Source organism: Prosopis cineraria, unplaced genomic scaffold, assembly GCF_029017545.1.
Source record: "Prosopis cineraria cultivar Desert tree isolate PC_DT_omini unplaced genomic scaffold, ASM2901754v1 PC10, whole genome shotgun sequence".
Lineage (NCBI taxonomy): Eukaryota > Viridiplantae > Streptophyta > Magnoliopsida > Fabales > Fabaceae > Prosopis > Prosopis cineraria.
This window is the reverse complement of record NW_026555341.1, coordinates 35,353,282-35,366,040: the sequence shown is the minus strand read 5'-3', so window position 1 is coordinate 35,366,040 and position 12,759 is coordinate 35,353,282. Positions and strand designations below refer to the sequence as shown.

At 33.2% G+C, this 12,759-nt stretch overlaps 1 protein-coding gene across 1 annotated transcript; it reads left to right on the top strand.

Moving 5' to 3' along the window:
• Positions 1-3,024: 3,024 nt before the first annotated feature.
• Positions 3,025-12,473, top strand: LOC129321446 (ATP-dependent RNA helicase DEAH13-like). The gene is given in 12 exon segments (XM_054967209.1): positions 3,025-3,150; positions 5,403-5,554; positions 5,745-5,823; positions 5,920-5,994; positions 6,077-6,126; positions 6,291-6,351; positions 6,452-6,847; positions 7,176-7,412; positions 7,529-7,759; positions 8,448-8,564; positions 8,666-9,874; positions 10,375-12,473. Coding segments are annotated over 11 exon segments (3,978 nt in total). The 5' UTR covers positions 3,025-3,150; positions 5,403-5,486; the 3' UTR covers positions 11,830-12,473.
• The last annotated feature ends 286 nt before the right edge of the window (positions 12,474-12,759 follow it).

Genomic DNA, 12,759 nt, shown 5'->3' with positions numbered 1-12,759 from the left:
TGATTCCATGCTTTGAAGTTCGAAATCAGTATGGGAAATCGCAGCGTGAAAGCGAAGGTCATAGAAGACAAGTCCAACCACCACTGTAACCATGGAGCCAAGAAGAAAAGCAAGAAAGGAAGACGGGATCCATTTTCAGAATAAGCTACTCATTTGACGCCTTGACGGCTCCGATCTTATTGAGAACAATGGCGGCACCCTCTCTCTGCATTTTGTTTTGTCTAATCTGGGGAGGAGATTCCATGCAACGTCGAAATGGGTAAATATGTCATTTTACAAAAAAATTATAATGTTACATCCTCTGTTCGATCCTATATATAAAATATTTTTTAAAAATTTATTTTATCTCTAAATATAAAGAATGACTATGATATTTTTGATTAATTAAATAATTTTATTTTTATTTTAAAAAATAAAATAAATTATTAATTATATATTTTTTTTACTATATTAATTATAATATTATTAAAAATAAATTAAAAAAATATTATATTTTTAATATGAGTTTAATTAAATAATAAATCTTTATTACTATGCAACATTTGATTAAAGACATCTTGTACGGGATCGAAGGAGTAAGTCTTTTTGGGATTAGCAAATAATTTTTACATTTCGTGCCACTCAAATATCATATTTCAATGGCCTTTTATTATCATTTTCCCATTTCTTAATATCTTTTGCTATTTGCTTTTGGTTTCGCATGTCATGTAGAAAATATGTTTCAAATTATATGCAAAGACACTATTTTTAAGAATAATTTCGACACAATTATCAGAATTTTTTAAAATTAAGTGAAACCCTTCTGTAAAACAAATAAGATAACATAATAGCAAAAATAACAAAATAAATTAGGAGAAACACAAGGAGAGAAGGAGAAGAGAATGCCCAAACTCTTGATATGGTCACTCCTATTATGTGATTTGCAGCCAAAAAAACTCATGAATATTGGTCAATTATCACTAATTAATACAATTAAAAAAGGTTTTAAATAATAATGGAATTTAAATTAAAAATTACAAAATAAATAGATTTAAATGATAATTAATATTATTAATTAAAATAAAATTTCCTTTTAAAATATTTGAAATATCCAATAATTTCATGACTGGCAAATAAGTTTTAAATATAATAAAAAAATATTATATTTACTGAACTATCAATAATAGGTATGTAGTTTTTTTTGGCATAAAAATCTTTAAAAAGTTGTCAATTTATACTAGGAAAATATATAGATACTATACCATTAGTAATTAGCAAGTAAGGATTTGCAGGCTCAACTCGATCTTGTCCAAGCCAATTGGATTAGCAGAGTCGAGTTTGGAGATAGCTTTATCTTGCCTGACTTAAAAATATTTTTACTCCCTCAGTTAAAAAATATAAAATATTTTTTGAGAGATAAGGTGTTCAAAAGTAGAAAATATTTGTAGTCTTTTGATGTATAATCATTATCTTTTTTTTAAGAGTGTCCTTATTAAATAAATTATTTTATATTTATTTTAAAATAAAATATCTTATTAAATAGGGATAAATATAAAAAGAAATGATTAGTTTGAAGACAAATAACCATTTTATTATGGGTGATATTTGATTAAAAATGCTTTATATTTTTTAATAGAGGAAATATATATTTTTTGAAATTTTTCTTATTTTATAGTATTATTTTACTAAATTTTTTTTGTATTATATTGTTTTCATGTTTATTTTTTATTATTTTAATTTTTCTAATCTTTTTAAATATTTAAAATTGATTTTTTTACTTTATATTGTGTAAAAATAATGAATAATGGTTAATTACATACAATTTTAAAACTTATTACTTTCAATCCTAATATTATTTTTACAAAAAAAATCCATTTTAAATAATTATAATTATATTTTTATTAGTTAATAAATTTATTTTAAGTTTTGAAATTATTTTTAAAACAAATTTTGAGCATTAGGCCAACTCAACCAGAACCTTCAGGCGAGCAAACGTCCGAATAGGTGCATAAGATTAAGCATTGGGATAGGGTGAAACTTGGTTTGACCTAGTTCATATGCACTCTATACCCATTTTGAAGGGGTGGGACTTTTCAATATCTAAATAAGGATCCCTCCTCTCCCCTCTAACTAAAAAATTCTATTTTTTTTTTGGCCAACTCAAACTAGGGAATTAGAATATATATAAAACCTAATAATAAGTTTTACAATTTAGAATATTTAAATCAACTGAGCTTTGTTGGTATGATAGAAGAGTTTTTTATGGAATTAAAATCAAAATTAAAATAGAATTATATTTTAAAAATGTGTTTGGTATGAAAATAAAATCCTAATTAAATTTTAATAAATATATGTATTTAAAATAAGAAAAGACTAAATTATCTTTTTTTTTCCAAATTAAAAAGACCTCCCTTGTCCCATGTAGACAAAAAAAAATAAAAATAGTAAGGTCCACAAAATAAATTTAAAAAAATTGAAGCAATTTCATGGTCATTGTAATAGAATTATATTCTAGTACTTTTGGTCGCAAGATTTTAGAGAATTGCAACTCCTACATATTGTAAATGATTAAATTAGGAGTTCCTCTTTGATTTTATTTTTATCTTATCAATTCAATGATATGGGCATATAGTTTTTACAACACAAAATCTCAAGCAAAATATAATTTTTTTCATTAATTATATTTTTACTACTATCAATACGTTTTTTGTTTTTTCAGCACTATTCAATAATTTTACTGTATGGAGATTAATTTGTCCACCTTATTTTTTGATAATTCAAAAGTTTTCCTTCTTAATAATCCTTTCATTAAAAATTAAACATTATTGGAGAGATTAAATATTAAAAAATATAAAATATTTTTAATTTTTTTAAAATATAATTATTATTTTTTAAGTATTCCTATTAAATAAATTATTTTATATTTATTTTATAATAAAATATATTATTAAATAAAAATAAATATAAAAATAAATAATTATTTTATTAAAAGACGAATTAAAAATATTTTATATTTTTTTCCAGCAAAGCAGTACAGCCCAATCACTTCATCTTCTTCCTCCTCGGGCCCTACCGTTGCTCTCGCGCCAGTCCTATCCGTGGCCTGCAGCAGTGTCCCTTGCCGTCGCAACCCATGTCGCTGTCGCCGTCTCAGTCGCCGTTTTCCTTCAGGTTTCGTGTCGCCCCCCTCTGCTCTGTTTTTTTTGGTGGCGAGACCCTCTCTTCTGTATTCCCCTCTACTGTTGTTGCGTTGAATAGTTGTATGATTTCCTTTTTTGATTGTTGTCGTTTGTATTGCTCCGTTGCATGGATTTCTGATCAAAGATTCATGTTCACTTTCCCCCAGTTTGCTTAGATGTTCTGCTTTATATCTATTATGCGTTTTTCGCTCAAATGATGTTTGGAGATATATATATATATCGGTGCTCGTGTTCTCTGTTCTTGCTGAAACATATCCTTAATGCTTAACGCAAATTATTGTAGGTACAAACGAGATGAACTATTCTGTATTCAATTGATGTTCAAGCTATTAAGGATAATGATCGACAAGGAAGAAACTTGCATTTGCCTTTTAACTGTTTAAAGTTATTGTTTCTGCTAGGCAACATATAGGATGACTAAAACTCATTTTTCTTTTTCTTACATTATATATCTAACTTACCTTATATAGCATTGGCATCAAGTTTGGCTAACGGGTTCTCTTATTTCCGACAATTTCAGTTGAGTCATATGAGATATAGGATCTTGTTATTTTCTAATAGCAGTTTTTCTTTTGGTTTCTCCACGATGTTATTTGTTTGCGTATGGTCTAGCTCTAATAATCGTCATTATGGATTTTTCATGTTCTTTCTTTTCAATTTCTCTTCTTGCCGTCTTTGTAAGCTATAATGGCATCAAATTTCAAGAAAATCAAAGTTTTCAATTGGAGTTCAGATGGTTCCTATTTATTTGCATTAATCATGTGAGGCCATATTATCTAGGTGTGATAATGGACTATCTTAATAAAGTATGTCTGCTTTCTAGTCTTACAGCTTCTAATTGATTATTAATATATTAACGGTATAATTATCATTTTATTTATATATTATGATTATAATTTAGCTCTCACATTCTATTTTATCCTTATCTTTTTAAAACACACAGGTATATTTTATTTAATATTTAAAAAAAGTAAGGAAAAAATAATTTTAATAAGGTAAGGGCATAGTTGTCTGTATGTAATTATTTCCCTCCCCTCCCCTCCTAAACCAAACAAGGTCCCTCCCCTTGAGCCAAATAGAGTGTAAGAGTGTTGTATCCTATATTCTTAAAGACCAGATTTTTTAAAATTTTTGGGCTTTGTTTTTGTCTTATAATAATTTAAAAATAATGCAACAAAATGAACCAAAAAAAAAAGATCAACATTAAATTCTACCCATTGAAATCTCTTTGCCTCTGTGATTAACTCCTACCATTGAAATTCTCTGATTAGATTCTACCCATTGAAATCTCTTTGCCCCTGTGCCTAGCTTCTACCCATTCAAAAGTATGTTCAGATTGCAAAGTATGTTGTGCTCTGTACCTAAGTGAATGGATCAATGGAAAAAAAGCGTTATTGAATTTGAATCCATGTATTATATATAAATTAACCTTTGAGAATCAGAATCTCTGCAAACCCTCTTCAACTCGAAGTAGAACTCTTTGTGCATGATACATACCGTACCTGGGCACTGTATGTACTATCCTCTTGTGAATGGGCTTATAATAATAAATCAGATCGGCGATTTCTATAACTTCCAAACTTGTTGATTAATTAAATCCTTAATATATGAAAGGAAGGATGCTGGGGGAAAAAAATTTAGATGAGAATGATTGACATCAACATCAGCAAAGGGTACAAATGTACAGGTTTTATAACTTAAAATGATAACTTGTAATGTTGTGTACTTGTGGTGATTTGGTGTTATTTTATTGACAATTTTATATATTGTGGTGTTATTCTATTGACAATTAAGCATATTGTAGATTTGTGGTGCTACTGTATTGTTAAGTTGACATATTGTGTGGTTTTTTTGACAAATTAATGTTTTATTTCTCATATATATGATATGCATTTAATATTATTTATTATTTAATTATTACACCCTTGGTTCAACTATCAATCTAACTAATTGAACCATGGGAACCGTTACTTGCTGACCTTTCTAGTTCAACGTTTGATCCTGTTTTTAAAACATTACGTCCTCTTGTAGTCATTTGATTCTAAACCCTTCTCAGCTGAGTGTCCATTGACTGCACCAACCAGTGAGTGTTCTCCCAATCTTTGTCACACTAAAATAGAGCAACCAGTAGTGACCTTGGATTTGTGCTTCTCTGCCTCTTCAGTTATTTAGTTGTACCTCATTGATTAAGAACCTTGATCATAGTTAACTTTCAAGTTGCAGCTTCAGTCGTAAGGTTCAGTTTTCCTGTCTGCAGCTGTGAGCAGAGTAGTATCCCAAAACTGGCTTGTATTTTCCAGCTAGAGCATGATGAAAGTTCTTGCTGAAAATATCGTAGGCAATATTGAGTTCAATTCTCGGAATGGATCTCCAAGGTGGGTGAAATTCTCCTATTGTTTTCTCCCCTTTGATTTGAGGGGGCTTATCCTCATTTTATGTATTGCTATTCTCTTCTCTCTTGTAAATTATTTTTTCTATCATAAAAGAGACCAGGCAAAATCAGTGCACTGTCAAGAATTAACCTTTTTTTAGGTTAAACCTTTTAACTCTCTTATATTTTGGCAGTTTGGGAGCTGGCAATGATGATAGTAATGCATTATTATTGCTGGCTAAGACAGGGAAGAAAAGGAAAGGCATGAATCAGGTATTGATAATGACAGGATTATGTATGCATTTTGCTTCATATTTTTATCCTAGGTAAAAGCGGATTTTTTTTTCCTTGAAAATTTCTTGTATATAGGTATGTGTAGAAATCAATTCAAGCAAGAAACAAAAGTTGAGCAAATCTCAGAAAAGGAAGCTGAAGAAGTTAGAGGTTTGTGTATTAAAAAAAAAAATTGAAACGCTATTTTTTCTCTTCTGCTTTGGATGTAACTTGGTTTGCTTCACTTTTGAAGGATGAGAAGGAGAAAGAACTGCTACTGAAGAGAAGCATTGAGACATTAAAGTATGTTAGCCTTTTTTTTGTTTTTATTTTTTTTTTTTAATAAATGATGAGATTTTACTTGAAAGAAGCAGAATTACAATTTGTTGGAGGGGAAAAAAAGAAGGATGTTGTCTTTTATGCCTTTGACTTAATGATACACTCCGGAACCTTCTTATTTATTGCAGCAAATTCAAGATTCCAGAGTATGCGTATTCTCTTTTGCAGTCTGCACGGAATGTGAATCAGGTTGGTATGATAACAATGATGATTTTATTCCCAAAACGGTGAAAATATGGGCAAAAAGTATTTGGGCTCATTATATACTTAATATTATTGTGCTATGTAGACTGAAACTGTGCTAGAGAGACGAAGGAGAGCTGTGCACTTATTGAAAGAAGGGTTGGAGGCTGTGCTTAGCCATGATCTGTCCAGTTTTCTGGATGTTCCACAAAGAATTGAACATGAGACAGAAGAAATTCGTATGCCACTGGAAACTGAAGAAAATGATAAAATCCAACCAGCTGGATTTGACAGAGAACTCTTATGTGAACCTTGTGCTCCTTTGGGGTCCTCTCAGGAACCTGCTTTTGGTGATAAACATGTCAAAAATAATGGACCTCTTGCTGTGTCTCTTGGTGATGTCTCCGTTAATGAGAAAGCTACTTCACTATTGCTCGATAATATAACTCATTGTCCTGATAGAGCCAAACTTGTTGATGGGAGTATAAGAGCGGAGTTCAAGGTATGATGTATGCTCATTGTTGATGTGTGTAGATAGAGCATTTGGGTGAATAGATGGCTATCTTAATAATATCTATTGTATTGCACATTGATCCATTCATAAACTGCATTATCTATCAGCATAGGCAGTTGAATTATTGTTTGTTGGAAGAAATTATCACATATATGCATTAATTATCCACTGATACTGATCTTTTTATGTGGGTATGACTTTGCACAAAAGTACACCAATAAGTTTACAATTTAGTTTAAGTGTTTCCCATATAAGGGAAATGGCCTGCTTGACTATCTGCAAGTTAATTTAATGGTGTATTTGGGACATGGGATAGGACATGACATGTGAGGTCTCTAGAACCAATCTCAGTGAACTGAGCAACCTTAGTGATTCCTCTGCTGCAACTACCCCTACTGTTGTGCATGTACATAGACCAGTTGAGGTTCAAGACAAAAGAAAGGATCTCCCAATAGTCATGATGGAGCAAGAGATTATGGAAGCCATAAGATATCATTCTTGTGTTATCATATGCGGAGAAACTGGATGTGGTAAAACAACTCAAGTTCCTCAAGTGAGTACCTTTTGATGTTATATGATGGTGATATCTTCTAGGATTTGAAACTTAATCTTTGGGAGAACATCATAATCACAATATGTTGTATTTTTGGTTTTCTTTTATGATGTCAGTTTCTTTATGAAGCTGGTTATGGTTCAAGCAAGTCCAGAGTTCACAGTGGTATTATTGGTGTTACTCAACCACGCCGAGTTGCTGTTCTTGCAACATCAAAGCGTGTGGCATATGAGCTTGGTCTTCATCTCGGAAAGGAGGTTGGCTTTCAAGTTAGATATGACAAGAAAATCAGTGATAATTGTTCTGTCAAGTTTATGACTGATGGAATTTTACTGCAGGAAGTTCAGGTTCTATTTTACCTAATAATTCCTTCTGTATGCTCAATTTTTTTCATTACTATATTTGATATGCATGCTGTGAAGTAATTTTGTCAGCAACTTATTTGCTTTAGTTTTATATACTACTTATGATTCACTATTGTCCTGTGAAATTATAATACCTTCACAGTTTTTGGGGAAAATGTGATGGTAAGTTCATAGAAACATTTATTAATTTTGAGAGTCATTAGGTGTTAGTTAATACTTCTTGGCATTGGGAAACTTCATAATACATCCTCCCAAGTGAAGAAATGACTTGATAGTATCACTATGTGAGCATGATCATATTATCATCATGAAGTGTGTCATGGCACTTTAGAATGGAGACCTTTATCATTCATAGGTTTTAACTTCTCATGATTCATATTGGCATATTATGGTGGTTGTTAAAGTTACCACTTGCCATGGTTACTATTAATTACTACTATCTTTTTTGTCTTTGGTTGATTTACACTGCATGTAAACGAAATATTTTTTTATTGGCAAAAAACCCATCTAAGCATATCTCATGGCCTGGACAGGTTCTTTGGTGACTTCATTGGTTGTTGTTGGTCTGCTTATCATTGTTGTGATGGTGATCCATGATGCATTATGATTTTATCATGCTATGATGCAACTTAATCATATGTAGTGTAATGGAAAAAATTTTCTGCCATAGAATGATCTTTTGTTGAGGCGTTACTCTGTCATAGTGCTTGACGAGGTTCATGAGAGGAGCTTGAACACATATATTTTGATTGGGATGCTGTCAGGTGTTATTGGGTGTCGACAAAAGGTGGATATGATAATTCTTCCTTTACAAATGCTTACAAATGAATGCTTGTGGTTGCTCTTCTATCTTCTTGCTCTATATATGATGATCTTGCTACATTGTAGGAATACATGGAACAGCAAAAGAGGATGCTTTCAGGAGAAAGCATAGATCCTAATGATATGATTTTTCCGTTAAAGCTTGTGCTGATGAGTTCCACTTTGAGAGTTGAAGACTTTACTTCTAAAAGGTTATTCCTTACACCACCCCCTGTTATAGAAATTCCTACAAGACAATTTCCTGTAACATTACACTTTTCAAAGAAGACAGAGATTGTTGATTATATTGGGCAAGCATATAAAAATGTCTTGGCAATTCACAAGAGACTTCCACCTGGTGGTATACTTGTCTTTGTCACTGGGCAAAGGGAAGTAGAGTACTTGTGCAGGAAGCTACGCAATGCTTCAAGGGAGTTGATCTTGAATGCATCTGTAGAAAATCATGGCACTGCAGTACCTGGAACAAATTCTGCTGAGGGAATAGATAACAAGGAGATAAATGAAGTATATGAGATCCAAGGGAGTTCAGCCACCCAACAAACTGATAGGTTTAGTGCTTATGATGAAGATGAGCAAGATGCATGTGGGGATAAATCAGATTTTTCATCTAATTTGGAAACTGAGAGTGATTTGGAATTTGATGTAGATGATAATTTTGAACATTCAGAGAAAAATGATGATTTTGTGAATGTCTTAGGAGAGCAAGGGAACCTTGCTCCATTAAAGGCAGCCTTTGAAGCATTGTCAGGTAAAGCACCATCAAGCTCCCATTCTGGTGGGGAGCAGACTCTTTTCGTGAAAAAGGAAGGGGCTTTAGATCAATCAAAAATTTACAAGGAGAAGAGGGCTAGAGAGGATTCTCCAGTTTCACTTTTTGTTTTACCACTTTATGCTATGCTTCCTGCAGCTGCTCAACTTCGCATCTTTGAAGAAATCAACAGGGGAGAGCGTCTTGTTGTAGTTTCCACAAATGTTGCTGAAACCTCTTTAATAATCCCAGGGATAAAGTATGTGGTGGATACTGGAAGGGAAAAAGTGAAGAATTACAACTCCTTTAATGGCATGGAAACATATGAAGTGCAATGGATAAGCAAGGCATCTGCTGCTCAGCGTGCTGGAAGAGCTGGAAGAACTGGACCTGGCCATTGTTACCGTCTTTATTCTTCTGCAGTCTTTAACAATATACTCCCTGACTTCTCTCTTGCTGAAGTTTCTAAAGTACCTATTCATGGTGTGGTTCTTTTGTTAAAATCTATGCTTTTTAAGGATAAGGAGGTAAGTTTAAGATGTGCTTTCTTCTCTCTATAAGTTTGTTCAAGTCCATCTGCTTGTCTATATTGGGTGCTATCATTTGTTGTATGTTTCTGTATCACCAATAATGCACACATATATATTGGATAATGTATGATTTGGTCTTGTTTGTAGCACCTATTTAGTTGCAATCAACTGAAATGGTCCTTGGTAATTAAAATTGGGTTGAGATGATCATCATCAAGATTCTTGAGTGTGATGAGAATAATTCTTGATTTTTATGTCCTTTTCCATTACCATCGCAATAACTTGATTCCATATATAGGACTGAATGAAAGATTAAATGTTTTTCATGTAAAGGGTCTCCAGTACATAAATTAAAAATAAGATCGTATTTGATTCAAGGAATTAACAAATGTATATGCGATGCATTCGTTTTGCTGTCAACTATGTTTTATGTATCTTAATTTGAGATCCTTTTGTGTGATTTTTTTTTTTTTTGGGATTTGTTACTTCTTATCCAGGTTAGAAAGTTTCCATTTCCTACTCCTCCTAGTGATGCTGCACTGGATGAAGCACAGAATTGCTTAATTGCTCTTGAAGCACTTGATGTTGACAAGCATGAACTCACATCGTTGGGGAAAGTCATGGCACTTTATCCCTTGACTCCTCGTCACTCCAAAATGCTCCTTACTGTTATTAGATTGACAAGGAGCAAGTATAAATGCAAACGACCAGAACTACTTTTGGCATATGCAGTTGCAGCTGCTGCAGCATTGAGCCTATCAAATCCTTTCACAATGCACTTTGAAGAAAATGATGGTAAAGGAGACTCAAAGATGCACAAGAAATCTAGCACGGTGGACAGTGAGGAAGTCACTGGCAAGGAAGAACAATTAAGGAGAAAGAAACTAAAAGAAAATGCGAAAGTTTCTCGTGAAAAATTCCATGTTATGTCTAGCGATGCCCTGACAATAGCTTATGCTTTGCACTGTTTTGAATATTCACAGAAGCCTATAGAATTTTGTGATGAAAATGCATTGCACCTCAAAACCATGGAGGAGATGTCCAAGCTCAGGCAACAGCTACTTAAACTTGTCTTCTATCAGAGTGCTGTTTGTGGTTTTGAACATGAGTACTCATGGATTCATGGAACCTTGGAGGACACAGAACATGCCTGGCAGGTATCTTGTGAAAAATATCCTCTTTTGCTGGATGAGGAACGGATCATCTGTGAAGCAATCTGTGCTGGTTGGGTAGACAGGGTTGCCAAACGTATCAAAGGGTCTTCTGGGACCTCGGATTGCAGCACAAGGGTTCCTGCTATTAGGTATCAAGCATGCATGCATGAAGATAGTGTTTTCCTTCATCGTTGGTCATCAGTTTCTATTGCAGCCCCTGAGTTCTTGGTTTATAATGAATTATTATATGCAAAGAGACCATACATGCATGGAGTAACATGTGTGGAGCCAGCTTGGCTTGTTGAGCATGCCAAGTCTTCATGTGAATTCTCTGCACCCCTAATGGATCCCAGGCCTTTCTATGATATCCGGACTGACCAAGTGAAATGTTGGGTCAATCCAACCTTTGGGCGTTTCTGTTGGAAGCTTCCAAAGTGTCAGTTGCCAATTAGTAATAATGATCTTAGGATGCAAGTGTTTGCCTACACTTTGCTTGTCGGTCAGGTCTGTCCATGTTTAAAATCTGTATGAAGATATATGGCGGCCCCGCCTGAAAGCATTTTGAAGAGGGAAGCATTTTGTCAGAAAAGGGTGGTAAATCTCTTGAGCAAGTTAAAGAGTAGGTTGGTTGATGGCTCTGCTATGTTAAGAATAGTATGGGAGGAGAATCCTAGGGAATTTTATACAGAAATTATGGATTGGTTTCAGCAGAGTTTTCACAAGAACTTCAACGGTTTATGGTTACAAATGCTTGGTGAAGTAGGAGACAAAAGAATCCTCCTTGTCTACAAGGTTTAAAGGAAAAAAATCATGTAAATGATTGCTCCATGGTTAAGGGAAGCATATTAAATTCTTGCACTGGATCAGCTGGGAAATGGTTCAAGCTTTAACAATTTTGAGCCTGCTTTATAGGCTCTCACTCTACAGTTGGGTGATCAAGTTGATGCTTTTCTGTATTTCAGCATTGAGTAAACATCAGGGGCAAAACAGTATTTGACATGCATGTAGCTACTTCTATGGCTGTGATACTGGCTGAGCCATTTATCATCTGTAGAAATGTAAGAGCATTTCTGATACAAAGCACTGGACAACATCGGGAGGGAATAGGTTCATTATTTCCTCCACAATTTTGATAGAACCAAGGTGAATACATTCTTCTTTTCTTGTCCTTCCAATGATATTTTTTACAAGGTGAAGGCAAGAGCCTCTCATTATCCAACGTATAGGCAAAGGTTTTAATTTTTAATACTTACTGCAACAATTTTGGATGCTGCCCAGCAAAATGCTGCCGTGATGGCGATTCTTTTGTAACATTATCAGCCTCTTACAATGCTATATAGAAGATTTAGACATAGAACCTTGAATATTACATTGGCGTAAATTCTGCCAAAAAAAAAGAGATTGGATGAATTGATATCAAATGAATTTTCGTCTTGTGGGTGTTTTTGTGCATGAGATTGAATCGTGAATTGATATAAAATGAATTTTCAGCATGTTGTATACAGGAGTAAGGTATCAATATCGCAAACAAAACAGTTCCACCCAACCCAGTCTCCACATGCGGCTGCGGACAGAGTCTATCGAATTTTATTTGAAATTTAGGATAATTGATCTATATTAATTTTCTTCTAAGTTCTTTTTCTGTAATTTTTGGATTTTTTTAATTTTCTTGGTCATCCTCTGTAATTTTTTTAATAAACTAATGGTCAAATTAATAAATAGTAAAGG